Here is a 27028-nt window from a genome sequence, read left to right on the forward strand (position 1 = left end):
ATGGAAAATTGTGGTTTTCAGCAAAGTTTGTAATTCTGAACAGTACATATGATCCTGGAACCCTGTGCATTTGGATTAAAAATACAGAGTTTCTTGTACTGTTATTACATACTTATTAGAATATATGTCGTTTTACACAGAAGTTTGGGCAACCACTGCTGCAGGAAATAGTGCGTTAAAACAACAAATTTGTTAATATTATTGCACAGCTACTTCATATTTCATTAAAACATATGAAGAAAGAAAATAGTAACTGTGGCATGTGCAAAAGTTTGGAAACCCTTCTACTTGTCCAGTGATAAAGATGTTTTTTGCAAGGTTCCTGACCCTGATAACCTATTATGACCTATTGAAAACTAATACACTAATAAATAAATCATAATTAAAACATTTCCTGACATTCCAAACTTTGGGCTGTCATTCAACAACCATGCACTCCTTTAAGCAACTGAGTGAGGATATGAAAATGAAGCTAAATGATTCCTACAAAGGAGGTGGAGCCTGTAAAAAGATTGCTAATGTTTTAAAATTCAAGCCATAAGTAACTTGAACATTAACAATTGCAAATATTGTTTTAATAACCTAGGGGGGTGTGGTGGCGCAGTGGGTTGGACCACAGTCCTGCTCTCCAGTGGGTCTGGGGTTCAAGTCCTGCTTGGGATGCCTTGTGATGGACTGGTGCCCTGTCCTGGGTGTGTCCCTTCCCCCTCTGGCCTTATGCCCTGTGTTACTGGGTAGGCTCTGGTTCCCTTTGACCCTGTATGGGACAAGTGGTTCTGAAAGTGTGTGTGTGTTAATAACCTTTGCTGCAGCAGTTGTTTACTACTTTCACTTAGAAAATTAACTAAGTTTGTAATTTGGCAAAAGGTGTTCAGGCTTTTACATGTAACTGTAAATATGTAGTCCAAAAAATGTGATTAAAATACATTCCAATCTAAAAAGTGTTCAGCTGTTTACAGTATATTTCTATGTACTCTGCTTTACAATAAATTATTGTAGCGTTCAGCGCCGTGGGTTTGGATGGGGCAAAAAAGGACGCGGAGGCAGTATTCATGATGAATAACTTATTAGAAGAACAGCACCAGAGAAATAATGCTCTTGATCTGAGGACCCCGTTTCTTCTAGGAACTGCGCTTATAGCCAGCCTTCCCAGCCTGCTTTACCTCAGCCTGCTTTATCTCAAGCTCTCTTCCAACACACTGGCAGGCACAGCCACCCTATTATTTTCTCTCTAAGTTCCCCCAGTGGCTACACACATATTTAACATTATTTCCCATAATGCAACTATTTACATTAAGCACACACTCTGTCCTAAAACAGTAACGCGGGGTTGTTACATTATATTGCAGATTCTACACTAAAAAGTGTGTTTTTTCACATTGTAACTACAGTGTAACCTCTAATCAGATATTCTCACCTTTCCTGGCACCTCTGTATGTCTCTCCCCTGGTCAGGTTGTATTCTATCTCCTCATAGATGGCCTCATGTAGAGGGGTAAGACCCCCCTGGTACAGGGCTGTGGGGCAAAGGTATAACACACAGTGAGACCAAACAGTTTTTCATTTAATCAAAACCTTATATTTAAATTCATTCCGGATTCATGCTTTATGTGTATGAAAGGACGGTGTGATCAGCAGTGAATCTGGACTCTCTGATCCGCAGTGTCCTTCTGTACCTCTCTTCAGAACCCTGTTCTGGTACAACTGTCCAGCCAGCAGCACCAGCAGCAGGAAGAGAAAAGCCCCCAATACCAGGAAGACCACAAGAGGGATGGACGGGCCTTGTGGGGGCAGTGATCTGGGTTCAACTAAAGGAGAAATACAGTGAAGTGAACAACATGTTTGTGAAGCACAGAAGGTATGTAACAAATGTAGAGAAGCACTGCATATGCATACAGAGAGAATGTAGTAATACCTGCTTTTGCTGTGGTTGTAGTTGTGGATGTTTGCGTAGTTTCTGGAAAAAAGCACCTTGTCCATTTAATAAAATGTGGAATATATAAAATTATCTAGACTGACACATAAAATGGATACACATTAATTTTACAGTACCCTTGGCAGTCACATGTTCAAAAGACATCCCTGTAAAACAACAAAGAAAAAAACACATTGTTACATTTAATATCATTTTTTTAAAAATAAGTATCAGAACAACATGTTCCAAGTACAGCAGCAATCAGACAATATATTTACACAGCTGTACACCATTTTCCACATTATATCCAGGCGTTTGTTGAGTGTGTCAGTATTAACAATCCGCCATGTTGATTCATCATGTCTCACCTTCACAGGTGACACCAGCATCCTCTTTGTGAGAGCAGGAGGTCGTGTGGTCCTGAAGAGAGTGAGGACAGTCCCACAGGTGGAGCTCATCACCCCTGCACTTCACCTCATTGAGCCAAATGGAGCCATTTCCTCTCCCAAACGCAGCGTTCCCATGAGCCTTCAGTGCTGCCCCACAGCCCAGCTGTCTGCAGACCACCTGGGCATCATTTATGTCCCATAAGTCATCACAGATGGTCCCCCAGGAGCCCTCATACCTTAGCTCCACTCTCCCTGAGCACGTGCTGCTGTCCCCCCGCAGCCTGAGGGGCAGGTGGCCTACAGGATAAATACAGACTGTAATTGACCAAAGAACAAATATCTTCTATGTTATGAGATTCAGCAACAACACATGAAATCACGGACACGTCAGAACTGAACTTACTGGAACACAGTTTCTGGCTGGCAGCAGTAGAACACTGTACATAGCTACGTGGAACATCAGTCTTCTCTCCAGCTTTGGGAAATAAGAATGTAAATTTCTGCATTAGTATTACATGCAAATAAGAGAATTATTTAATGTGACACAAAAGGCCATTACAAAGGGCACATACACTCACTGAACACTTCATTAGAAATAATATACAAATAATGAGTAGGGCCTCCCTTTGCTCTCAAAACAGCCTCACTTCTTCATGGCATGGATTTCACAAGATGTTGCAAACATTCCTTTGATGTTCTGGTCCATGTTGGCATGATTGCGTCACGCAGTTTCTGTAGATTTGTCAACTGCACATTCATGCTGCGAATCTCCCGTTGTACCACATCCCAAAGGTGTTCCATTGAATTCTGGTCCAGTGACCGGAAGGCTACTAAAGAACATTGAACTTACTGTCATGGTCATGAAACCAGTTTCAGACAACTTTGCTTTGTGACATGGTGCATTATCATGCTGGAAGTAGCCATTAGAAGATGGGTGAATTGTGGCCATAAAGGGATGCACCCGGTCAGCAACAATACTCAGAGGGGCTGTGAAATTCAAGCAATGATTGATTGGTATTTACGGGTCCAAAGTGTGCCATGAAAACATTCTCCATACCATTACACCAGCACCACCGGCCTGGATTGTTGACACAAGGCAGGTTGGGTCCATGAATTCATGTTGATTCCGGGTGGCATCGTGGCACAGCGAGAAGCACTAATACCTCACAGCAAAGAGGAGGTTGGTTCGATCCCTGTTCAGTCTGTGTGGAGTTTGCATGGGTTTCCTCCCACAGTCCGAAAGCATGCTGTCCAGGTTAACCCATAGTGTGTGTGTGACAGCGAGTGTGTGTTCCACTGATGTGTAGATGAGTGACCCATTGTAAGTAGTGTATCTAGCAGTGTAAGTCACCTTGGTGAATAAGGTGTGTGGGCTCATAATGTTACATAGAGTTCATTTCTCCAAGTCATTTTGGAGAAAAGCATCTACTAAATAAATAAATGTAATTCTGACCCTACCATTAGTGTGCCTCAACAGAAATCGAGATTCATCAGAGCAGGCTATGTTCTTCCAGTCTTCAACTATCCAGTTTTGGTGAGCCTGTGCCCACAGCAGCCTCAACTTTCTTTTCTTGGCTGACAGGAGTGGAACCCAAAGTGGTCTTCTGTTGCAGCCCATCTGCCTCAAGGTTTGACATGTGGTGCATTCTGGGATGTCTTCCTGCTTACCGCAGTCATAAAGAGTGGTTACCCGAGTTACCGTAGCCTTTTTGTCAGCTCGAACAAGTCTGGTCATTCTCCTCTGACCTCTCTCATCAACAGGGCATTTCCATCTGCACAACTACCGCTCACTGGATGTATCTGATTTTTGTACTACTCTGAGTAAACTCTAGAGACTGTTGTGCATGAAAATCCCAGAAGTTCAGCAATTGCTGAAATATTCAAACCAGCCCGCATGACACCAACAACCATGCCAAGATCAAAATCACAGAGGTCACATTTTTCTCCCATTCTGGTGTTTGATTTGAACATTAGCTGAAGCTCCTGACCTGTACCTGCATGATTTTATGCTTTGTGCTGCTGCCACATGATTGACTGGTTAGATAATTGCAAGAATAAGCAGATGTACAGGTGTTCCTAATAAAGTGCTCAGTGAGTGTACTAATGTGTTCTAATATGGTTAGTCAGGTTAATGTCGATAAAGGTCGTGTCCTCATGAAAGGGAAGGTCCAGCACACTCCCATCGTCTGGTAACACCCCTCGCAAGCTGCCCTGGAGTGCTGTGCAGAGCAACTGACCAGTTTCACACAGTTTTACTGGTCACAGAACAGCATCTTTCTTGAGGCAGCATAGTGGTGCACAGGGCAACCCTGGTATCTAACTACACCTGTGCTGTGGATGTGGGTTTGATCCCAGCTCATCTGTGTAGAGTATGAATGTTCTCACAGTGGCTCTGTGGATTTGTCCAAGTATGTCCACAGTTCAAAGACGTGTATTTCAGGTGAACTGGGGGGGATTTAAATTGCCAGTTATGTGTTTGTTTGAGAGGGGTGCGGTGGCGCAGTGGGTTGGACCACAGTTCTCCTCTCCGGTGGGTCTGGGGTTTGAGTACCGCTTGGGGTGCCTTGCGACGGACTGGGGTCCCGTCCTGGGTGTGTCCCCTCCCCCTCCGGCCTTCCGCCCTGTGTTGCCGGGTTAGGCTCCGGTTCCCCGCGACCCCGTATGGGACAAGCGGTTCAGAAAGTGTGTGTGTGTGTGTTTGTTTGTTTGTTCTGCTGTGTACATGTAATTACATTTACGTTACATTGTAAATTACCTTTGACACAAGTGTGATAAATGCTCAGTAAAAACTGGAGTAAATTAATAAATATGCAATGCTTTAATTACACTGTTTCCAGGCACATTAAAAAATGTTGCATAACATTTTAAATTAAGAAAAATAAACATTTATAAACATGGGTAACTACATATTAAACTTGTTTCATCAGATAAAAGTACTGATTTGGAAGGTATGAAAATAAAAGGATCTGAAATAATAAACTGACTTACAGTCACAGGTAATGAGGGCCACTTCGTCCTCATCATCACATTTATTCTGTCCCCAGGGAGAGGATGGACACTGCCACAGTGTGGAGTCATGTGGGCGACATTTGACAATATCCAGCCAGTTTGGAGCTCCTTTCACTCGAGATCCTGTACTAGAAACATTTCCACTCTTCCCACAGTTGAGCTGCTGACATATTAAACTCGCAGTGTTTGTGTCCATCTGATTGAAACACACGTTTCCCCAGGTGTCACTGTAATAAACCTGCAACTGGCCAGAACAACCTTCAGCCAGTCTCAGATCTTTGTATTCTGCAGGAAAGGCGACAAACATTCGAAATTAGTGAGCACAAAGAACATGTCATTAACAGATAGGAAGAATGAATTTATACATTTATCAACACATTTTACTGTGGACAGAGAAAGACAAAGTAAGCTGTATATTAAAGAGTTAAGTAGTTAAATGAATGTTGCTCCAGTAATACTGTATCTTGTCACATTCAAAATGTGCCTGGAGCAGCAATGCACTTACAAGACAACTAAGACGTCTCCAGAAATACAGATACAGAGATGTTCTGGAGTAAGGATATTGGATAGAAAAGATATTCGTGATAATTAAAATCATGTTACTTGTATTGTGAAAGCTAAAGAAGTAAACACAGTCCTCCCCCAAGATTTGAGGAAATTGTTGAGCTGGATATGTTTTCTTTCCTTGAAGAATATTAAAGAATATCTAAACCCTCCTAATCTTAATTATTATTGACATCCCATAAGTGGAAAACTCATAATTGTACCATAAAGTAATGGTGTAACCCTACGAATACAGTCTGACATAAAGAAAGAACTAGTGACCCATTGAAGTAGGAAGCAGAAAAGAAAGGACAAAAAGCTAATTCAAAACTCAGAGCTATGACTATGAATAAAAACAGTGCCCCCCCAAGACAATCTGAGAGTCAAATTATTTATGGGTTCCAGGTAAAGATAACTCCTGGTACCAATCACTCACACCTGTTCTACTACCTGAGAACCCATGGTAAATCAAATTTAAAGAAGTAAAATTCAGTGCAACACACAGCAGCTGGATTTCAAACACAAAGTGATCTGTCAGTTGTCTATCAGTAGAACCTGTGTTCAGTAAAAGTGAGCTGTACCCAGTCGGTTTAAGAGTTTATCCACTCGGGACACTGGGTACACGTCAAACTTGGACAGAGCGTTAACCCTACCGTAGTAAACAAAGAGCTATGAAATTGACACACAGGAAATGTCTGGCTATTCCTTTCACTTTTTGATTCTTCCATTACCCCTGAGTCAACATTTTGTCTAGTTCATCTTCCTGCAGATTTTTTAAGGACCAGAAGGTGATAGGGCACATTTGTACAAGTACTCCAGGTTAGGGCTGTACATTGTGCTCTATGAGGTGGATGCACCCCAGAAAGGCTGAAAAGACAACTGCGAACTCTACTTGTGACCAGTGCACCTCCTCCTGCCAAGCTGGGGGCAACTGGCTGTGAACAGGGACTGGGGAACATCTCAAAGGAGGTGTGGAAATGTCGGAGTTACATTCAACATTGTTTGGCACCTTAACAGCACGTCTGCTCACCTCGAGATCCCTGGAGATAAAGTGGTAACGTGTACAACACAATCCCTAACCCTAACAACCCAACATGACCTGCTGTAAGAAATTCTTTTACCACAATGAAAACCAGACCCTGTGGTGTAAGAAATGAAGAGGGACCAGATACCAGAGTTCAAGTGTTTGAGTCTCAGCCTACTGTTCTCATTCCTCTTTTCCCCGACACACTCGTTACGACTCAGAACGATTGTCTACTGAGTCTGAGAAATGTCTTTTCTCTAGTGATAGGAGCCCGGCCTTTGGTACATCCAACTAAGTTAAACTGACAGAAAAGTCCTTATGAGGTGGAAAACAGAAAATAAAGGAGCAAAAATCCAGGTCTTTCAAGTACATATATGAAACATTCTGAGTCTTTAGAAGTTGCCAAAAAAGCAGTTGATGATGTTGGGCAGAATCTTCCTCTATATAGACACCTAAGTGGAACAAGGTAAACAAAACCATGACACATACTGCAGTGGCCAAATAATCCAGAAGATCTTGCTCATATTTTACTTCAAAGGTGTATTTATGTAGAGCACAAGAAGAGGGCACAGAAGGCAGAAACCTTTGACCAGTGGAGGACAGAAAAACAAAAACACAAAGTGACACAGTAAAGAGAACATGAATTTCCATGTGTCCAAGGCCATATTTACATGTCTACACTTCCTGACAGAAAAAAATGCATATCTAGGAAGAAAATAATGCATAAAAATTTCATTTAAATTTCTACCTATGATTTTCCAATGTAAGGCTAAATAGGAGTCAAAGTCCCTTAGAAAATAAATGCACTCTTAATAAAGCTTTATAAAGTCTTAAAAAGAACTAACCTGAACACACGACACCCACATCCTCCTTGTGAATGCAGTCATGGTTTCCCCACTGGGCAGAAGGACAGTCCCACAGAGATGATTCGTTCCCCACACAGCCAACCTCATCCAGCCATATAGATCCATTTCCTGGACCAAAAGAGGTAGAGCGGAGAGCCATCCCACATTGGAGCTGCCTGCACACCACCTGAGCATCATTCAGGTCCCAGGAGTCATCACACACTGTCCCCCAGGAGCCCTGGCGGAACACCTCCAGCCTCCCTGCACAGCCATCCTCACCATCCACCAGCCTCAGGGACCTGTGTTCTGGGAGAAGGTACACAGGGAAGAAGATACCAACTTCTTGTAAAATACACCCGCACACACTGTCTACAACAGCGGGGTCATGGTGAGCCGGAGCCTAACCCGGCAACACAGGGCACAAGGCTGAAGGAGGAGGGGACATGCCCAGGATGTTTTGTAAACAGAGTTAACATAAAATAACCAGAATCATCCATCCATATCCAAACAATATTCAATGTGAATTCAATTTAGAAGTCATGTGTACTCACTGGAACACACTATGGACATATATGGACTGGAACTGCAGTTGAGTGTGTGTGGAGCACTGCAGTTGACCAGGTGAGACTCAGTCCCAGAGCACTGATACCCTGTGAGACACACATCAGTGTCCCCTGTCCCAGACATGGAGGAGCTGTAGATCCTCACTGCAGAACCACAACCCAGCTGTCTGCAGACCACAGAGGCCTCCCTGATGCTCCAGGGGTCCAGGAGAACTCTGCTCCAGGTGTGCTGGTAGTCAACCTCCAATTGACCCTCACAGCCACCTTCTCCAGACAGTCGGACCGTCCCATTGAGGGTTGAGAGAGATGATCCTGTAGAAACATCAGCATCTCTTACAGGGTATCTTGCAGAGCCAGCAGTTCATTTCGTGCTTAGTATATTATTTCAATGAGTTTTACACTCAACGGAGCTATTCTACAGAAGAATGTTTCTATACAGACATGTGACTGTGACCCCTCTCCGACAGTACAGTGTTGAGCACAGCACTCCTCACCATTACAGATGACTCCTGCATCGTGTCCATGAGAGCACACAGCTCGGTTCCATGAAGAAACAGCACACTGGGACAGGTGTGTCTCCTCCCCCTGGCATTCAAACACATCAGCCCAGATGGGGCCACTGCCCTTTCCAAACCAGGCCTGTCCTGGCACTGCCACAGCGCTCCCACAGCCCAGCTGCTGACAGAGGACATTGGCTGCTCTCAGATCCCAGGATGCATCACACACTGTGCCCCACTCAGTGAGGTACTGTAACTCCACTCTCCCGGAACAGGAGTCTGGGCCATCCACCAGGCTGGAGTTTGTGTACCCTGGATAAAGGGCACGGGGGATAAGAATTAAAGCAGAAAAAAATCTCAGAAGACAACATATGTTTTAGAAGCTGAAATTTAAATATCAAATAATCAAAAATATTCCAGGGCATAAAATTACTGATTATTACTTATAAGATATATACTTGAAAATGATTGTCAACATTCATAAACATTTTCTATAAAATCTCATACTGTTTCCTCCTTTTACTGTTTATACTGGGAAGTAAAAAGATGTGAAGTTGTTGCTTTCGCTTCAAAATCAAGACACTTGAAAAAGACACTTACAAAAACACTCCAGTCCCACGTCAGTGTCATGAGTGCACTTTGTGTCCTCTGTGGATGATCTCACACACTGACCAAAATTATGTTCATCACCTCCGCACTCAATCTTGTTCTTCCACACCTGGTCGTCCCCTTTACCAAAAACTGCTGCTCCCTGCACCTGTACAGGTGTCCCACAGCCCAGCTGTCGACACACAACCTTTGCGTCCTGGAGGTCGAAGTCGGGGTCACACACTGTGTACAATGAGCCTTTGTGATGGAATTCTAGTCTCCCAGAACACAGGTGAGGTCCCCCTGCCAGGCGTACAGCTAAACCTGAGAAGAAAAACAGCAGATATATGGAAAGCAAAACCATCACTGGTTCTGTTCCAAACATGAATCCCTTCCTGTACATAAAGAGACAGTTATGAATGTATGGAAACACTGGAATCTAACGGGAAACACGGATCTTTCTGTGTGTTAAAGAAAAGTGGAGACGTTGAAAGATCCCTGTTCTCATCACACTGAGCGAGAAGCTGAACATGAAGAGCTCAGTTAGTAGAGGAACCTGCACTTGAACCTAAAAAACACACACACACACACACACACACACACACACACACACACACACACACACTGACTGTATTCAAACACTGCTGGGGCTGATATTAAAAATTAATATATTCATGTACATGAGAGGCTGCTAAACTCGTCCCTCGAATCATCCCATGCATTTATTCAAGAGAAAAGAGTGAAACTGGAAATGTGGAAAGAACAAAACTTACATTCGATAAAACACTGTAAGCACAAACACCCATAAAACGACACACATACAAGAGAAACATATATTATATAACAACACACAGGAGTTATACTGATTTACGTGACATAAACTTAACTAACTAGGAAAACGCCACACGAATCAACGAAGGAGCCACGAGCTACTGAGCGAGTTATTGACGGATACTCGATAAATTATTGAGAACAAAAAGCAAAAACATTTTTACACACCGAGACAGTGTTTCCTGGACAGAAAAGTGAGGAATGAAAGAAAAGAGACAAAATGACAGCAGCAGAACAGAAACACAGAAAATCCTCTCTGTGTCTGAATGTGAAACAAACTTTATGTTATCGCGATAATTCAGAAAAGTCAAGAAATGGGCAAATTACGACAAGTAAAAATAATAACGGACAGGAGAAATGAACAACAAGAATAAATGATAAACTTCAACAAGACAGAGGAAAAGTCTCCTACCTGAGCAGATGACTCCAGCGTCTTCAGAATGTCTACAATAATGTTTACCCCATCCTCTGTGTTCACAGTCCTTCAGTGTAGATTCTGACCCACTACATCGCACGTAATCCATCCAGATCTTCCCTTTTCCTTCTCCAAAGTGACCGTATTGCGGTGCTGCTACAGCATCTCCACAGAACACCTGTCTACACACCACTGAGGCATCCGTTATATCCCAGCCATCACCACACACAGTTCCCCACTGTCCTTGATGACGAACCTCCACTCTTCCCTCACAAGGACTGTTTCCATTCACCAGCTTCACATCACTGTCTGGAAGAAGAGACACAGAAACAGAGACTCCAGTGGAGTCTTTTACATGTTTCAGCTTGAGCTTCAATTGAGTTTCCAAAAAGCTGTGATATGATCAGTGCTGCATAAAGAGCTACAAGGAGATTCGAAACACAGTTAAATGTAACAGGTGTAACAGCGTGTTAAAGAAACATGAGAGATCAGTGTCATTTTTATACCTGTTGGCCTTTTACTGTCATTTTTACTGAGATTTTTTCACCTCAAAATTCCAGTGTTCAGGAGGTGAAATTTCGGGACTCAGAATTTTAAGTTATATTGCAGACATTTAGATGTACATTTTATAAAACATTTTCATTTTGATTTTCTTCAAGCAATTCAGTAAGTGAATTTCACTCTAAATATAAAAAAAAAAATGTGGAACATCTGGTTTAAATTTTTAGTTATGTTGCAGACATTTAGATGTTTGATTTATATTGTATAAAATTAGATGTGTGTTTTATATTTTAAATGCTGATTTCAGCAAATTTCAGTTTTATTTTATTACTGACTATACCTAATCATGCTTTAGCTTCCTCATATTACATCGAAATGTATAAATTAACTGTATTATTTAATTTTTGCAATGAAAATCTGTAATAATGTAATAATCCAACAAAAATTAATGTATTCAACTACTACAAGCAATAAATATACTGTATTCAATATGTAAGTAATGTATGTATACAAAGTATTAGTCCAGAAAACCATTTGTTTTTAAACAATCTTAAAGAAGTTCAGATTTTTTAATGTTACTAGATACCTACTGGAAAACACATAAAACTAGAGTCTAAGGTAAATTTACTATTTAATTTAAAACACTGAGGATGATCTTTGTCAGTTTAAACAGATGCAAACACACATAACTACATACTTGCAATAAGATACATTTTTTTTAATCTCATCAATACACTGCTACAAAAAATAATGGAATGGACTCAATTTTTGAGGTGTTAAAAACTTGTATATTTTCCCAGTTTTATTTTTTTCTTTATCTATGTGCTTTTATTAACTCAGAAATTTTGGCTGTTCGGCATTTTGCACAAAATTCTATGTAGTGCATGTGTTTCTATTAAAAGTAATACTACAAAAAATATTAATTGCAACATTTTATTTTATGCATCCATAAAAGACTCTGGACATAAAATCTCCATTCACCACAAATGTGAACAAGCAGTTAGTAATAATTAACTACAGAAACACAAACATTGACTGAAACTGCTTGTCCCAAGCGAGGTCACGGTGAGCCGGAGCCTAACCCAGCAACACAGGGCGCATGGCTAGAGGGGACACACCTAGGATGGGACGTCAGTCCATCAAAAGGCACCCCAAGCAGGACCGAAACCCCAGGCACGCTGGAGAGCAGAACCCAGTCAAACCCGCTGCGCCACCATGCCCCTAACACGCACGCGCGCGCGCACACACAGACACACGCTGAACCGCTTCTCCCAGATGGGGTCGCGGGGAACCGGAGCCTACCCGGTAACACAGGGCGTAAGGCTGGAGGGGGAGACGACACACCCAGAACGGTACGCCCGTCTGCCGCAAGGCACCCCAAGCAGGACTCGAACCCCAGACCCACCCTAGAGCAGGACCCAGTCCAACCCACTGTGCCACTGCGCCCCCCTATGGCCCTAATAATTAGGGAATTTATTTTAAATAAAAGTTTAGTAATTTATTTTAATTTGCCTTCGTCAATGGGTATTTGACCCATGTATCTTGTAGGTGACCTACAGTAGTTTGAAGGAGTTCTACAGCACAGAGGGGTATGTGGTCTAGAACCAACAGCCTTCTAAGTAACAAGTTCATGTCCTTAATTACCACACTGCCTCTTTACACTATTACACTGATAAAATGTAAAGAAGTGCACTAAGTAAATATAAAACAAGAATTATCAAGGGGAAGAAAAGTTCTCAAAATGAAATTAAAACAAATAATTGCTGATGCAGCTATTCATATAAAACCAAACATAAAAACAGAAATGTAAGTAAACTACCTGCAAGAACTTTGAAGTTTCAGTGTCTTCATACCAATATTTTACTCTCAGACAGCAACTTAAAAACATCAGTGTTGCAGCAGGTTGTATTTCATATTTACTGTTTGCACAGCCTCTACAAACTACCTCACCTTTCAGACTGTCGTCCCCTGACCCCTAAAACCCCGACATGTGAAAGGAGCCCTTGAGCAGAAGTAAACCATGGTACTTACCAGCTGTGGTGGACAGGAGCAGGGATGAGAGCATGAGGATGAACAGACAGCTCTCCATCTCCATGAGCACAAACCAACTGTCCTCAGAGCAAAGTTCAGAACCCAACCTTGAGCTGTGAGCTCTCAGGGCGAGCGAGTGCCTTTGTACCATCCTGGACCCCCATGGAGAACACGCCCCCAGCCACCAATCACACTCAGCATTGCCTTATGAGAGGAGTACAGGAACACATGAAAAGTGTGGAAACACCAATCAGAGGAATCTCTGTGTGTTTCCTCCATATATACAGATACTGTAGCGCTGAGGTCTGACTTGGCTCCTCCTTCCACTGTAAACCACTCAGATGAAAAAAAAAAAACACGTGTTTACCATATGAATTTTAAGTCTGCTACTAAAGGAGAGGTACACTGACATTCAATGTTCAACTTTAGTGTAAACCCCTTATTAACCAATTATGTTGCAATGTAAAGTCCAAATATTGAAAAAGGAAAAAGAGGACAGATGTGGTCCATTACACTACAGGTGTCCTTAACTGACCTTAATTAATGGGGTAACTTGTTCATTAGAAACCACTGATACCCAGAAAATTGTGAGCCCTTCAGTAAAGGGGCTTAACAGAACACACCAAAATTTGATTATTATGGTACAAACCTAAATTAGACATTAATTACATGGCAAAAACCTTCCATAATGACTAAATAGCAGATTGTGAAAGTGGATACAAATCAATACAGACTGCAGGCTGGAAACAGCAACATGTCACAGTAACTGTGGTTTGCAGCGAATTGTGTCTTTCTTTTCAACAGCTGTGTTTAAATGTGTTTCTGGTGTTGATATTTACCTGCAATAGGTGGCAGAACTGAGCTGTACAGTAACTGACTACCTGGAGAGGCCCTTCAACAGCATTTCTCTTATACTTCATTTTAAAATTTTAAAAAAGTTTATTCTGCATAATAACTGATTTGGAATTATTCATCCATTTATACAGCAGGAAATTTTTACTGTAGTGAGTGGAAGTACATATACTGGTCTACAGTTGTTTACCGTTTCGTACCACAAAGATTATTTTTTTTGTCTTCTTAACGCAAAATAACACATAGTAATTACTAATTACCATTCATGTACATGAAGTTAATTTTTTGCCTTAACTAATTTTAAAATAAAGGAATGTATTTCATTATTTCAACTCTTTTTTTTTGCACACAGTAGCCCACCGTTAATTTAATCAAAAATGTGGTTTTGTTTGACGGAGTAGGAGGAATGAGTTTTATATGTAAAATTTATATTTAATAATTTTGCCGATGGTTTTTTCCGAAGTGACCTACAATATTAAGCTCCATGTCGCTCATGTATCACTTGTGCAGCCTTTCGCTGCTTAATACCCTTTGCTGTGACTCCAGACGAGCTGCGAATCGGTGAAGAACTCAGCACACATTACAGCACAGACCAGCTCTGTGACGCAGCTCCGTTCAGCCTTTTGTGTGGCACCTTATCATGAACATCCTCTTGCTCCGTGTCACATTAGCGTGTTTATCTGTCCTCATCCTGACGCCTTTGCAGCGCCGCAGGTGTGTGCCCCTCGTGTGGTTTCTGAGCTCCCGTTGCACGTTTAGTGGAAAGAAAGTTATTAATAGCTGTAGCATTATTATTTTTCATTTGCAACTATGATCTCATAGTGAGATATGTGGCATGAAACCATAACTAAGAAAAACTACATTGTTTTTTTTGAAAATTAGCAGCACATAAGCACCTGAACATGTTTACACTCAGGCCTTTATTTATACATTTCAAAGACACTTTTCAACAAACTTTGGTCCAGAGTGATATACAACTCAGTGAAACGGAAAAAAAAAAAAAATTTGTTTATATTCAATGGACATGTTAAAAAAGAAATACATATATTTGACTCCTAATCACCCCTCCGTGAACCGCCACCTTACCGTGGTGGAGGGGTTTGAGTGCCTGAATGAGTCCAGGAGCTATACTGCCTGGGGCTATATGCCCCTGGTAGGGTCTCCCATGGCAAACAAGTCCTGGGTAACAGACGAGAGAAAGTGCGGTTCAAAAACCCCTTATGAAGAAAATAAAAGCAAGGCTTTTGTTTACCCCACCCGGTATGGGGTCACCGGGGCCCCACCCTGGAGCCAGGCCTTGGGGGGGGCTCGCATGCGAGCGCCTGGTGGCCAGGTCTATGCCCACGGGGCCTGGCCGGGCTCAGCCCGAAGCCATGACGTGGAGCCGCTCTTCGGTGGGCTCACCACCTGCTGGAGAAACCGTAAGGGGCCGGTGCATTGTGATTTGGGCGGTGGTCGGGGACGAGTGCCCGGCCGACCCAAACCTCGGGCGCCAACTCTGGTTTTTGGGACTTGGAATGTCACCTCACTGGCGGGGAAGGAGCCTGAGCTGGTGCGGGAAGTTGAGAGATACCGTCTAGATATAGTCGGGCTCACTTCCACTCACAGCTTGGGTTCTGGAACCACTCTTCTCGACCAAGGGTGGACTCTCCACTATTCTGGCGTTGCCCAGGGTGAGAGGCGGTGGGCGGGTGTGGGCTTATTAATAGCCCCCCAGTTTAGCCGCCATGTGTTGGAGTCTACCCCGGTGAATGAGAGGGTCATCTCCCTGCACCTTCGGGTCAGGGAACGGTCTCTCACTGTCGTTTGTGCTTATGCGCCTAGCGGCAGTGTAGAGTACCAGGCCTTCTTGGAGTCCCCGGAGGGCGTGCTGGAAAGCGCTCCCACTGGGGACTCTGTCGTTCTACTGGGGGACTTTAATGCCCACGTGGGTAGCAACAGTGACACCTGGAGGGGCGTGATTGGGAGGAACGGCCTCCCTGATCTGAACCCGAGCAGTGAGTTGTTATTGGATTTCTGTGCTAGTCACGGTTTATCCATAACGAACACCATGTTCATGCATAAGGATGTCCATCGGTGCACTTGGCACCAGGACACCCTAGGTCGGAGGTCGATGATCGACTTTATAGTCGTTTCTTCTGACCTTCGGCCATATGTCTTGGACACTCGGGTGAAGAGAGGGGCTGAGCTGTCAACTGATCACCACCTGGTGGTGAGTTGGATTCGATGGCGGGGGAAAAAGCTGGACAGACCTGGCAGGCCCAAACACATAGTGAGGGTTTGTTGGGAACGTTTGGCGGAGGCCCCTGTCAGAGAGGTCTTCAACTCCCACCTCCGACAGAGCTTCAACTAGGTCCCGAGGGAGGTGGGGGACATCGAGTCCGAATGGACTATGTTCCACGCCTCCATTGTCGGGGCGGCGGTTCGGAGCTGTGGCCATAAGGTCTCCGGCGCCTGTGGCGGCGGCAATCCCCAAACACGGTGGTGGACACCGGAGGTAAGGGATGCCGTCAAGCTGAAGAAGTAGTTCTATCGGGCCTGGCTGGCTCATGGGACTCCTGAAGCAGCTGACGGGTACCAACGGGCCAAACGGAGCGCGGCTCTGGCAGTCGCCGCGGCAAAAACTCGGGCTTGGGAGGAGTTCGGTGAGGCCATGGAGGAAGACTTTCGATCGGCCTCAAAGAGATTCTGGCAAACCGTCCGGCGACTCAGAGGGGGGAAGCGGTGTTCCACAAACACTGTTTACAGTGGAAGTGGTGCGCTGCTGACCTCAACTGAGGATGTCCTCGGGCGGTGGAAGGAGTACTTTGAGAATCTCCTCAATCCCTCCGACACGCCTTCCGCAGAGGAAGCTGAGGCTGGGGACTTGGAAGGGGACTCATCCATTACCCTTGCTGAAGTCGCTGAGGTAGTCAAAAAACTCCTCGGTGGCAAGGCTCCGGGGGTGGATGAGATCCGCCCCGAGTTTCTCAAGTCTCTGGATGTTGTGGGACTGTCTTGGTTGACACGCCTCTGCAGCATCGCGTGGAGTTCGGGAACGGTGCCTCTGGACTGGCAGACCAGGGTGGTGGTCCCTCTTTTCATGAAGGGGGACCGGAGATTGTGTTCCAACTACAGGAGGATCACACTCCTTAGCCTCCCTGGGAAAGTCTATGCCAGGGTACTGGAAAGGAGAATCCGACCGATAGTCGAACCTCGGATTCAGGAGGAGCAATGCGGTTTTCGCCCTGGCTGGGGAACACTGGACCAACTCTATACCCTCACTAGGGTGCTGGAGGGTTTGTGGGAGTTTGCCCAACCAGTCCATATGTGTTTTGTGGACCTGGAGAAGGCACTCGACCGTGTCCCTCGTGGCATCCTGTGGGAGGTACTCCGGGATTATGGGGTTCGGGGCTCGCTGCTACAGGCTGTTCGTTCCCTGTATGACCGGAGCAGGAGCTTGGTTCGCATTGCCGGCAGTAAGTCAGACCTGTTCCCGGTGCATGTTGGACTCTGCCAGGGTTGCCCTTTGTCACTGATTCTGTTCATTATCTTCATGGACAGAATTTCTAGGCGCAGCCAGGGAACGGAGGGTGTCTGTTTTGGTGGCCGCGAGATCTCGTCTCTACTTTTTGCGGACGATGTGGTCCTGTTGGCTTCATCAAGTCAGGACTTGCAGCATGCACTGGAGAGGTTTGCAGCCGAGTGCGAAGCGGCGGGGATGAGAATCAGCACCTCCAAATCCGAGGCCATGGTTCTCAGTCGGATAAAGGTGGATTGCCCCCTCCGGGTTAGGGGGGAGTTGCTCCCTCAAGTGGAGGAGTTTAAGTATCTCGGGGTCTTATTCACGAGTGAGGGAAAAATGGAGCGGCAGGTTGACAGACGGATCGGTGTGGCATCTGCAGTAATGCGGTCATTGTACCGTTCTGTTGTGGTGAAGAGGGAGCTGAGTCGTAAGGCGAAGCTCTCAATTTACCGGTCGATCTACATTCCTACCCTCACCTATGATCATGAACTCTGGATCATGACCGAAAGAATGAGATCGCGGATACAAGCGGCAGAAATGAGTTTCCTCCGCAGAGTGGCTGGGCGCACCCTTAGAGATAGGGTGAGGAGATCGGAGTAGAGCCGTTGCTCCTCCGCATCAAGAGGAGCCAGTTGAGGTGGCTCAGGCATCTGTTCCGGATGCCTCCTGGACGCCTCCCCTGGGGAGGTGTTCTGGACTTGTCCCACTGGGAGGAGGCCTCGGGGCAGACCCAGGACACGTTGGAGAGACTATGTCTCCTGGCTGGCCTGGGAACGCCTTGGGGTTTTCCCAGAGGAACTGGAGGAGGTGTGCGGGGAGAGGGAAGTCTGGAGGACTCTGTTCGGACTGCTGCCCCCGCGACCCGGCCCCGGATAGCGGAGGAAGATGGATGGATGGATGGACTCCTAATCACATTCCTAATTTTTTTTTTTCTAAATACAGAGTTACATTAATGGAGTAGGTGTGTGAAGGTTTGTCCATTGTGTAACATATGATCTCCAGTTTACAGTGCATGAACATTTACACTTTGCATGAACTTCAGAATTTAATTCCTCTCCTAGATGATCAGACTTACAAGCAGAAAATATTTTTTTCAGTTAATGATTATGAGAGAGCCTTTTAAATATAATAGATTTTTAATAGTTCTAATATTTGTGAGGGGGTGTGGTGGTGCAGTGGTGGAGTGGCTTGGACCGGGTCCTGCTTTCTGGTGGGTCTAGGGTTCAAGTCCTGCTTGGGGTGCCTTGTGATGGACTGGTGTCCCGTTCTTTATGTGTCCCCTCCCCCTCCAGCTTCATGCCCTGTGTTGCCGGGTTAGGCTCCGGTTCCCCGCGACCCTATATGGGAGAAGTGGTTCAGAGAGTATGTGTGTAGGTGTAATATTCTGAAAATTAGCAGCATATTGAATAAATTCTGGCCTAAAGTTCTTTAATTCAAGGGTAAATGCATGTTATAGGATAAATGTTTATACATGATGGACATTTAATCTCTTCATCAGGTATGGAAATATGTTGAAAACTACAAAGATATTTTAATTAATACCGAACAGTAATAAAAGAATGATTTACTTCTTGCTGTATTTCTCAAACCAGAGATTATACAAAACATCCTTTTAGATATTTATGCAATTCTCCACAGCTAGAATGAAACTCACATTGTTCTTCCTGAATCTGGGGCTTCACAGTCGGCTGTAGCCCCTTATCCAGCAGCCACATTGGTGTCGAACCCTTCACAGTGGGAATCAAAGATTCAAGTTTATACACTAAATGCTGCAGCACAAGTTGTTTTTCACCTGTAAAAGTGTGTTCTCTGTTCGTCTTCTTTCTCTCCACTGTCTTCTTGTACTTCCAAGTTCAGGTTAGAGCTACAAGATGGTCAAAGACCCAGAATCTACAGTATCTGACCCCATCTACCTACATCTCAGCAAGAACATGCAAATCCTCCATCTCTTGCTACCTTCTAATCCCATGTCCTAAGGTTCCAAAATCAAAAACCTGCCACTTCTCAGTCTTGTCCTGGTCATCATGGAACAAAGGCCTCCTACAACTCCGAACTGTCGTGTCCGGAAGAGAAATACTGTAATATCCGAAAATGGTCCAAAAGTACAATGACCGCATATGTGGAGTGTATTTATAAGTGCACAGTGCAAACTGTAAAGTAGAGCTGAAACAATGAACACGGGACAAGGAGACACACAGCATATTGTCACAAAGGTGACAAGTGACACACAAGTGTGTGAGTAGAACTAGAACAAGGAGGTACGACGACATTCTGGACTTGACCTCTGGACCTGTACAGGTGCACACGGGACAGGCACTCGGGACTGGAACAGAAACACCTACGGAACAAGACTCGGGAAACAGGTAACTAAGGTTGACTAGGAAATCATTAATGAGTCACTGGTTAAGAATCTGCAGTTCAAGCCTCAGCTGTTTCTTCCTTTTATACTTCACTAATAACCAGACTGTGAACAGGAGCACAGGTCTGGGTCAGCGGCATTGAGTGGCGCCTCCTCTGGCCCCTAGAGGTATTGTCCCTGTGGGTCGTGACACAGACTGCTCGATCCCCTCTGGCACACACACACACACACACACACACACACACATTTTCGGAACCGCTCGTCCCATACGGGGTCGTGGGGAACCGGAGCCTACCCGGCAACACAGGGCGTAAGGCCGGAAGGGGAGGGGACACACCCAGGACGGGACGCCAGTCCATCGCAAGGCACCCCAAGCGGGACTCGAACCCCAGACCCACTGAAGAGCAGGAGCCGGTCCAACCCACTGCGCCACTGCGCCACCGCGCCCCCCCTTCAAGCAGAATCATCAAAAGAATTGTTTCTGGACCCAATTTAAATTTTTATTTACACACTTTCCTTTTGTATTGGCACTTGAGCAACATATAGGAGGAAAACAGAATGTGATCTTTTTATGATGTGCTTGTACCCCATTCCTTTGTTAAATGAAAATGTAAATGTTCACTTGGGCCACAACACACAAACACTCTTGGATCCAGATGTCTGTCAAAATTTCAATTTGTACATAACTCGAGAGTCCCTTTTACCACACACACACACACACACATTATCAGAACCGCTTGTCCCTTACAGGGTCACGGGGAACCGGAGCCTACCCGGCAACACAGGGCGTAAGGCCGGAGGGGGAAGGGGACACACCCAGGACGGGACGCCAGTCCGTCGCAAGGTACCCCAAGCGGGACTTGAACCCCAGACCCACTGGACAGCAGGACTGCGGTCCAACCCACTGCGCCACCGCACCCCCTCCCTTTTACCATGTTAGTCAAAAAAAGCTGAATAATACATACGCCCATCCACTTTTCAGTACAAACTTCAGATTAAGCCATAATGAAGAGCAATGCTCTGCAACATTTCCACGCACCTATTATTAAAAACCACTTGTCCAAATCAGGTGCACAGTTTCTGTAGCCAATCCCAAAATCAAGGCATAAGAAAGAAAACAACCCCTGATGTGATGCCTCTAGACTACGGAGTAACACTTTTGTTTATTTTTATTGATTTCAAAACTACTTTAAAATTAAAACTCATCTAAAATTACTGAAAAAAGTATAACAACATCTCCACAAACTCCCATGACCAATTCTGAACATAAACATGCATCTTGGTTAAAGCTGCAGAAAATAAAAACACCTCCTCAGACTTCTTGTGTTAACATTTTATTAACTTTGGCCTGCACTAAAATAAATGCAAAAGGAGTGAAAATAAGGATACATTCTCTTCACAAACCACTATCCAGTGAAAACTACCATCCAATGCAGCATCTTGCAGCCATTTTTTGGCACTGATATCGAGAACACCAGACAGGAGTAATAAACATGGTAAAACTGCAGGAGCCCACAGAGTAAAGGCTACTTTAACCTCCATTGTGTTCCTACACCTTCTGTGTACATTTTTTTACCATCTAACTGCACAAAGCAAACACGCAGGTCGTTGCTCAGAAATTTTGGAAAATAGTGCGCAAAATGTGAATAAAATACATACATAAGATGGGCAACATTTGCAATTTCAAAAAATAATAATTTCAGTGTTAATAACACACAATAGCAGTGTATTAGACATTTCTACATGAACGTTAAGAATTCACATTTGCGGTCTATGCTGTTAATTGTTTAAATGTCTCAACACTCAGTAAATTTAACAGTCTTTTACATCTTATTAAATCTGCACATAAATCACAGTTTCATATTTAATGAGCACTGGATAAATTTCATCAAAGATATAGGGTACAAAGGGAGTGTGGTGGTGCAGTAGGGCAATGGGTTGGACGCGTCCTGCTCTCTGGTGGGTCTGGGGTTCAAGTCCCGCTTGGGGTACCTTGTGATGGACTGTGGCCTTTGTCCTGTGTTGCCAGGTGAAGCTCCGGCTCCCGTGACCCCATATAGGATAAGCGCTTTCAGATGATGTGTGTGTATATGGTACAAACTTGACTATATTCATTACCTGTATGCTACAAAATTTTTGCCATCAAAATCTTTTAGCATGTCTAATTTTAAATCACAATCATTACATTCTTCGACAATACCTTCAAATGTGTATGAGGCACTAAAAGAATGAACAGACTCAGAACTGGTCCACTGTGGCTTTAGTTTCAATATACAGGTAGTCCCCCGATTTACGATGGGGTTACGTTCTGCGAAACCATCATAAGTAGAAAAAGCATTTAATACACCTAACCTCCCGAATATCACAGCCTAACATACGTGCGATGGCCATTACGGGCTTGCCACCTTCATGCTGGGCAACTATCTTGATTTACTCCTCAATAGTAATTGTCTTCCTCTCCGTCTTCCCACCAGTAGGAGGAGACACAGATGGGTGTTTCTGAGACGTTATGGAAACACAAAACACAACATAGATATGGGGGGGGGGGGGGGGGGCAGAAAATCCAACTGTTTTTGAGAAACCCCCCATCTGTGTCTGTAAACAACCGTTACTCTACACCAGTGACCACGTGGCACACTGGGAGATGCTGATCGCTGTTGCTACCCAGCATCACAAGAGAATATTGTACTGCATATCGTTTGCCTGGCAAGAAAAAAAAAAAATCAAAATTGTACCATTGTAAATCAGGGACCACCTGTATACTTTCAAAGTAACTAAAAAAGCACAAGAGCATAAAAAGAAATTTAAATTTGGATGTGTATTATTACAATAGTTTATGAAAATTTAATTGTTGATGAAAAATAAAAATTAAGCATCTTAAGTTACTGTTATCAGCTACTTTAGAAGCATCAGATCTTAATGAACCTGTTGGTTTGAAGCTTTGGGCAGAAGGACCTTCAGACTCAGACTGGGCTGTCAGTCACAGAGAGATTCCAGAACTGCAGACGATCCTCCATCTCCCACATCATCATAGTCAGTGTGGTCAGGATCAGGAGGTCCCTCACCAGGGGGCAGAGTGGTTAACGCTTTCTCTCCTACAGGGACACAGTAGGTGACACAGTGACACACATCCTTGTACACATCAGAGGTAGTGCTCAAGTGAATAGACTGTGATTTGAAATTTTTCAAAAATAATTACTGAATTAAAAAGTACTTGCTGAAAAATTTAAAGTAAAAAGTACCAGATACAAACATTTTAAGCACCAAAAATAATGCTGGTAACATATCAAGAGCCATTTCTGTTCCCACAATCCAGATGCTTAAGTTAATTTTTAAAATAAAAGTGACCCAAATAATTCAGGAAGAATTTTAAAGAAGCTCATAAAATTCTCCCGTAAGAAAAGAAAAACATTTACATTTATTCATTCAGCAGACGCTTTTCTCCAAAAGAGACTTCCAATGTAACACCATGTAGTAAGTAGTGTTTTGCCCACACCTTATTCACCAAGGTCACTTACACTGCTAGATACACTACTTCCAATGAGTCACTCATCCACACAGCAGTGAAACACACTTTCTCTCAGTCACTCACACACACTATGGGTCACTTTTTAGCAGTCAATAGTCCACCTGAACAGCATGTCTTTGGACTGTGGGAGGAACCTGGAGAACCCAGAGGAAACCTACTCAGACATGAGGAGAACATTGAAACTCCACACAGACTGAGTCAGATGAGAATCTACGCCTGAACACCCAGCGATGTGAGGTGGCAGTGATACCCGCTGCACCAACATGTCACCCCATTTTTAACTTTTTAAATAAGATTTTTTTTAGCAGCTTCTACCACCACTTCTGAACTTGAGTGAACTGGGTTGTCAGTGAAGGTGGGACCAAAGTAGATAATAAACTGGCTGGTCAAGAATAAACTAAACTGAAATCCACAGAGGAGAGCTGACAGTTAGGAGAAAATCCTACAGTACTGGGTTTGTGCTATAAAAGACAAATGGTTTTAAGAAGTTAAAACAGTAAATGAAAAACTTAAAAGAGGGTGATAGAAATGTAGAAAAGTAAAATGATTTGCTTTCTTTTCAAATGTGCTTGTGAAGAAGTAAAAAAAAAAAAAAAACTCCTAAAAGCCCGGTTTTTCTGATAGGAAGATGGGGGTGAGAGAAACTTGCATCTCTTGTGTGTAAAGAGAAACTCACCTGGTAAAAAATGTCGACTCTGTTCTACAGCCACAGCATCATCATAGTCCTCCGCTGTGTCTTCTGTCCCCATCAGTCCTGAACGTGGAACAGAGAAGCCACTTGGTTCTTTAAGGATATTAAATGTAACACATTTCGAATGTGGTGAGATACTTTTATATTAAAAGAAGTTCAGTTCTGTCAAAACTCGTATAACTATCATGATATTATTATCAAATAATATAAATATTAATTAACATTAACTGAACTGGTTTTTCATTTGGAAAGCTTGTTGATGTAATTAATAAATCATACATTCTGAAGAGGACATGAAGGATCAATTCAATGTGTTATGAACAAATCTCCACTGCGACAAAATGATAAAAATTTTCATACATTTAATCCTTTTTAATACATAAATTAATTATATTTGAACCTCGAAAGAGAGAAACTGCTAATTTCTAATTGCAGTTTTAGTGTCACTTCCATTCATTTTTTCTTAACTGCTGTTCTCAAAAAATTCACTCTAGACTGAATTCTTACTTTGTTAATATAGAGCAGAATCTTTTATGATAATGACTGATTATGTTTACAGATTATTCACTGATATTATTGATACCCTGGAATGACCTGCAGCCCCCAACGGAAACCCACCAGCACTCCTCTCCAGAGGAAAAGCATCGTCATAGTATTCTTTCTTCTCATCTGTCCGTGAGAGTAATAAAGAATGAGAAATGTATGTTTTTTTTTAATTATTATTACAATATTCTGAAATAAAACACAAAAAGACAATACATGAAAGCAACATGTGAACACAGAACATAATTAAAAGGAATTATGCTCAGATGGTATCAGTCGGACTGTCAGTAATAGTTCCAGTTTAACTAGAGAACACACACCACACACACCACACACACACGCACGCACGCACACACACACACACACACACACACAAATAAGCCCCCTACCTGAGAGGGGGTCTCCCTCACTGTCCTCCACATCTTCGTACCCAGAGGGCACATCCTCAGACAGGACACTTCCTGTGAAGGAGACACACACTCAGTCCTGTCCTCAGAGAGAAGATACATGAAGTTCTCTCTGCTGATGCCTCACACACTGAGAGAAGACAGGATGTGTGAGGTTCGAGCAGCTACCGCCCACACCCAGGAACGCTAACTGACACTCTTATCACCAACATCCTCTTCCTCCCTATTGGCTGCTGTCTCTCATCTGGACCGTTTACAGCACTGCAGCTGCGAGCTCCTCGTGTGGTTTCTCAGCTCCCATCACATGGTTACAGATGGAAGCCTAACAGTTTTTCATACCTGCCAGACTAATTTTTATCTACAGAAGGTATCATCTCATTGAGAGACATTTGAAATATGCACATGTAACCGTTGGAAAATTGTGGTTTTCTGCAAATTTCTGCAGTTTTTTTGTAAATATACATTTACATTCATTCATTTAGCAGACGCTTTTCTCCAAAGCGATGCACATCTTATAGAAAATACAATTTGTGCATTGCATTAGCAGAAAGAGACATAGCTGCAGATGTGTGGCTCTTAAGCACAGTTAGTTTCTTTCCTTCACCATATGCAGCGACGTTCATCACAGTAATAGCTGCATAAAACTTCACCAGGAGATGGTAAATGCATTACCATATTAAATATGGTAAATGCACTACCATGACCTTATAGTATGGGTATCTTTTCACCAGTATCCCTTTATATACATTAGATGTTCAAGTTTATAATCGTGAACTGACAAAAGCTGAATTTCTAAACTGTGAAAGATTCCCAAGTACACTGGATCCTCAACTTACAAGCACTATTCAGTCTGTTAGTCTGCTTGTAACTCAATTTGTTTGTAACTCCAAGGTCTCTGTTATAAATCCTGGTGAAGAACGCCTGAGGTTCCCCTTCCTTGAGCGCTCCTACTGCACTCCTTACATGTGCTCTACAGTCAGGACTCTATATAAAAGAGGAAGTTGACTGTAGAACCACTTTGTACAATGTTGTTTATGTGGCACTACTCATAGTTTTCTCGATTGTCTCAGTTCTAAACAGCAAAACTGCTCCCACTTGTTTGTCCTTTCCTGTGTCTTTTGTCTAAAGATCTACAGGTAAAAACTGGTTAAAGTCACTTTTACCATTAAATCATAATCAACTGGAGTTATATAATATGGATGTCCCACCATTTGTTCACAGGTGAGGTTCTTTAAATACCTCAGATAAAGGAATAAAAAATGAACATGTTCTATGTCTCTCCATCCTCCCGATATTCCAGTGGCCTTCAGGGTCTTTCAGAAATAAAAATTAGGTTGTGAGGTTGGTTGCATTATGATTTTGTTATGTTTTATTAACTTTGTATTATGTTACAGTTAAAACTAAAGTAAAATCACTGAAAATAAAGGTATTTTTTCTTCCCAGCCTCCTATAGCTTATCACAAAAGGATTTGCAATGTTTAACTTCTAGGCACTTCTCAAGTTTTTTCATATTCTGTTCACTCTCAATAAAAGCTTATTAATTGTGACAAACCCCCAAGACTTTAATCTTTAAAAATTCCTAAATCAAACATTCCTAAGCCCTTACAGCCACTGTATGTTTTGTCCTTTTTAAGAGTATCTGTATGGACCAAAACTACATTTAGTAATATTCCATGGTAACTTCCTACCTGAATAATGAATAATGAATGAGTCATTGTTAAAGTACAACATTTTGCCAAAAGTTGTGAATAATGTATAATTTCTGTTAGCTACCTTCTTTCCAAATATGAAGAGGACAATAAGATGTTGTCACCTTTTCTGGGGTTTCTGTACGTCTCTCCTCTGGTCAAGTTGTACTCTACCTCTTCATAAATGGCCTCATGCAGAGGGGTGAGACCCCCCTGATACAGGGCTGTAGGGGTGGAAACACAGACAGAGTAAAATCATTTCGTTCTACCAAAAGCCCTTAAAAGGCCAGATCTGTCCAAATGA

At 43.2% G+C, this 27028-nt stretch overlaps 1 protein-coding gene and 2 long non-coding RNA genes across 3 annotated transcripts in view; all 3 read right to left on the reverse strand.

The window, feature by feature from the left end:
- The window catches only part of LOC114910496 (antigen WC1.1-like), a 68433-nt gene that overhangs the window by 19288 nt on the left and 22117 nt on the right, over positions 1-27028 (reverse strand). Inside the window, exons 20-21 of the mRNA XM_029251875.1 lie at positions 26850-26948; positions 25019-25090 (exon numbers count right to left, since the gene is read on the reverse strand). Of these exons, the coding sequence (XP_029107708.1) occupies positions 25019-25090; positions 26850-26948 (171 nt within the window). The remainder of the gene's footprint in view (positions 1-25018; positions 25091-26849; positions 26949-27028) is intronic.
- Positions 1776-2351, reverse strand: LOC114910480 (uncharacterized). Its single transcript, XR_003797668.1, has 4 exons — positions 2283-2351; positions 2052-2081; positions 1915-1956; positions 1776-1807 (listed from the first exon to the last, which is right to left on the reverse strand). It is a non-coding gene; the product is annotated as an uncharacterized LOC114910480 (long non-coding RNA).
- LOC114910479 (uncharacterized) lies at positions 22798-24760 on the reverse strand. The gene is made up of 3 exons (XR_003797667.1): positions 24705-24760; positions 24072-24149; positions 22798-22961 (listed from the first exon to the last, which is right to left on the reverse strand). It is a non-coding gene; the product is annotated as an uncharacterized LOC114910479 (long non-coding RNA).

Source organism: Scleropages formosus, chromosome 5, assembly GCF_900964775.1.
Source record: "Scleropages formosus chromosome 5, fSclFor1.1, whole genome shotgun sequence".
Lineage (NCBI taxonomy): Eukaryota > Metazoa > Chordata > Actinopteri > Osteoglossiformes > Osteoglossidae > Scleropages > Scleropages formosus.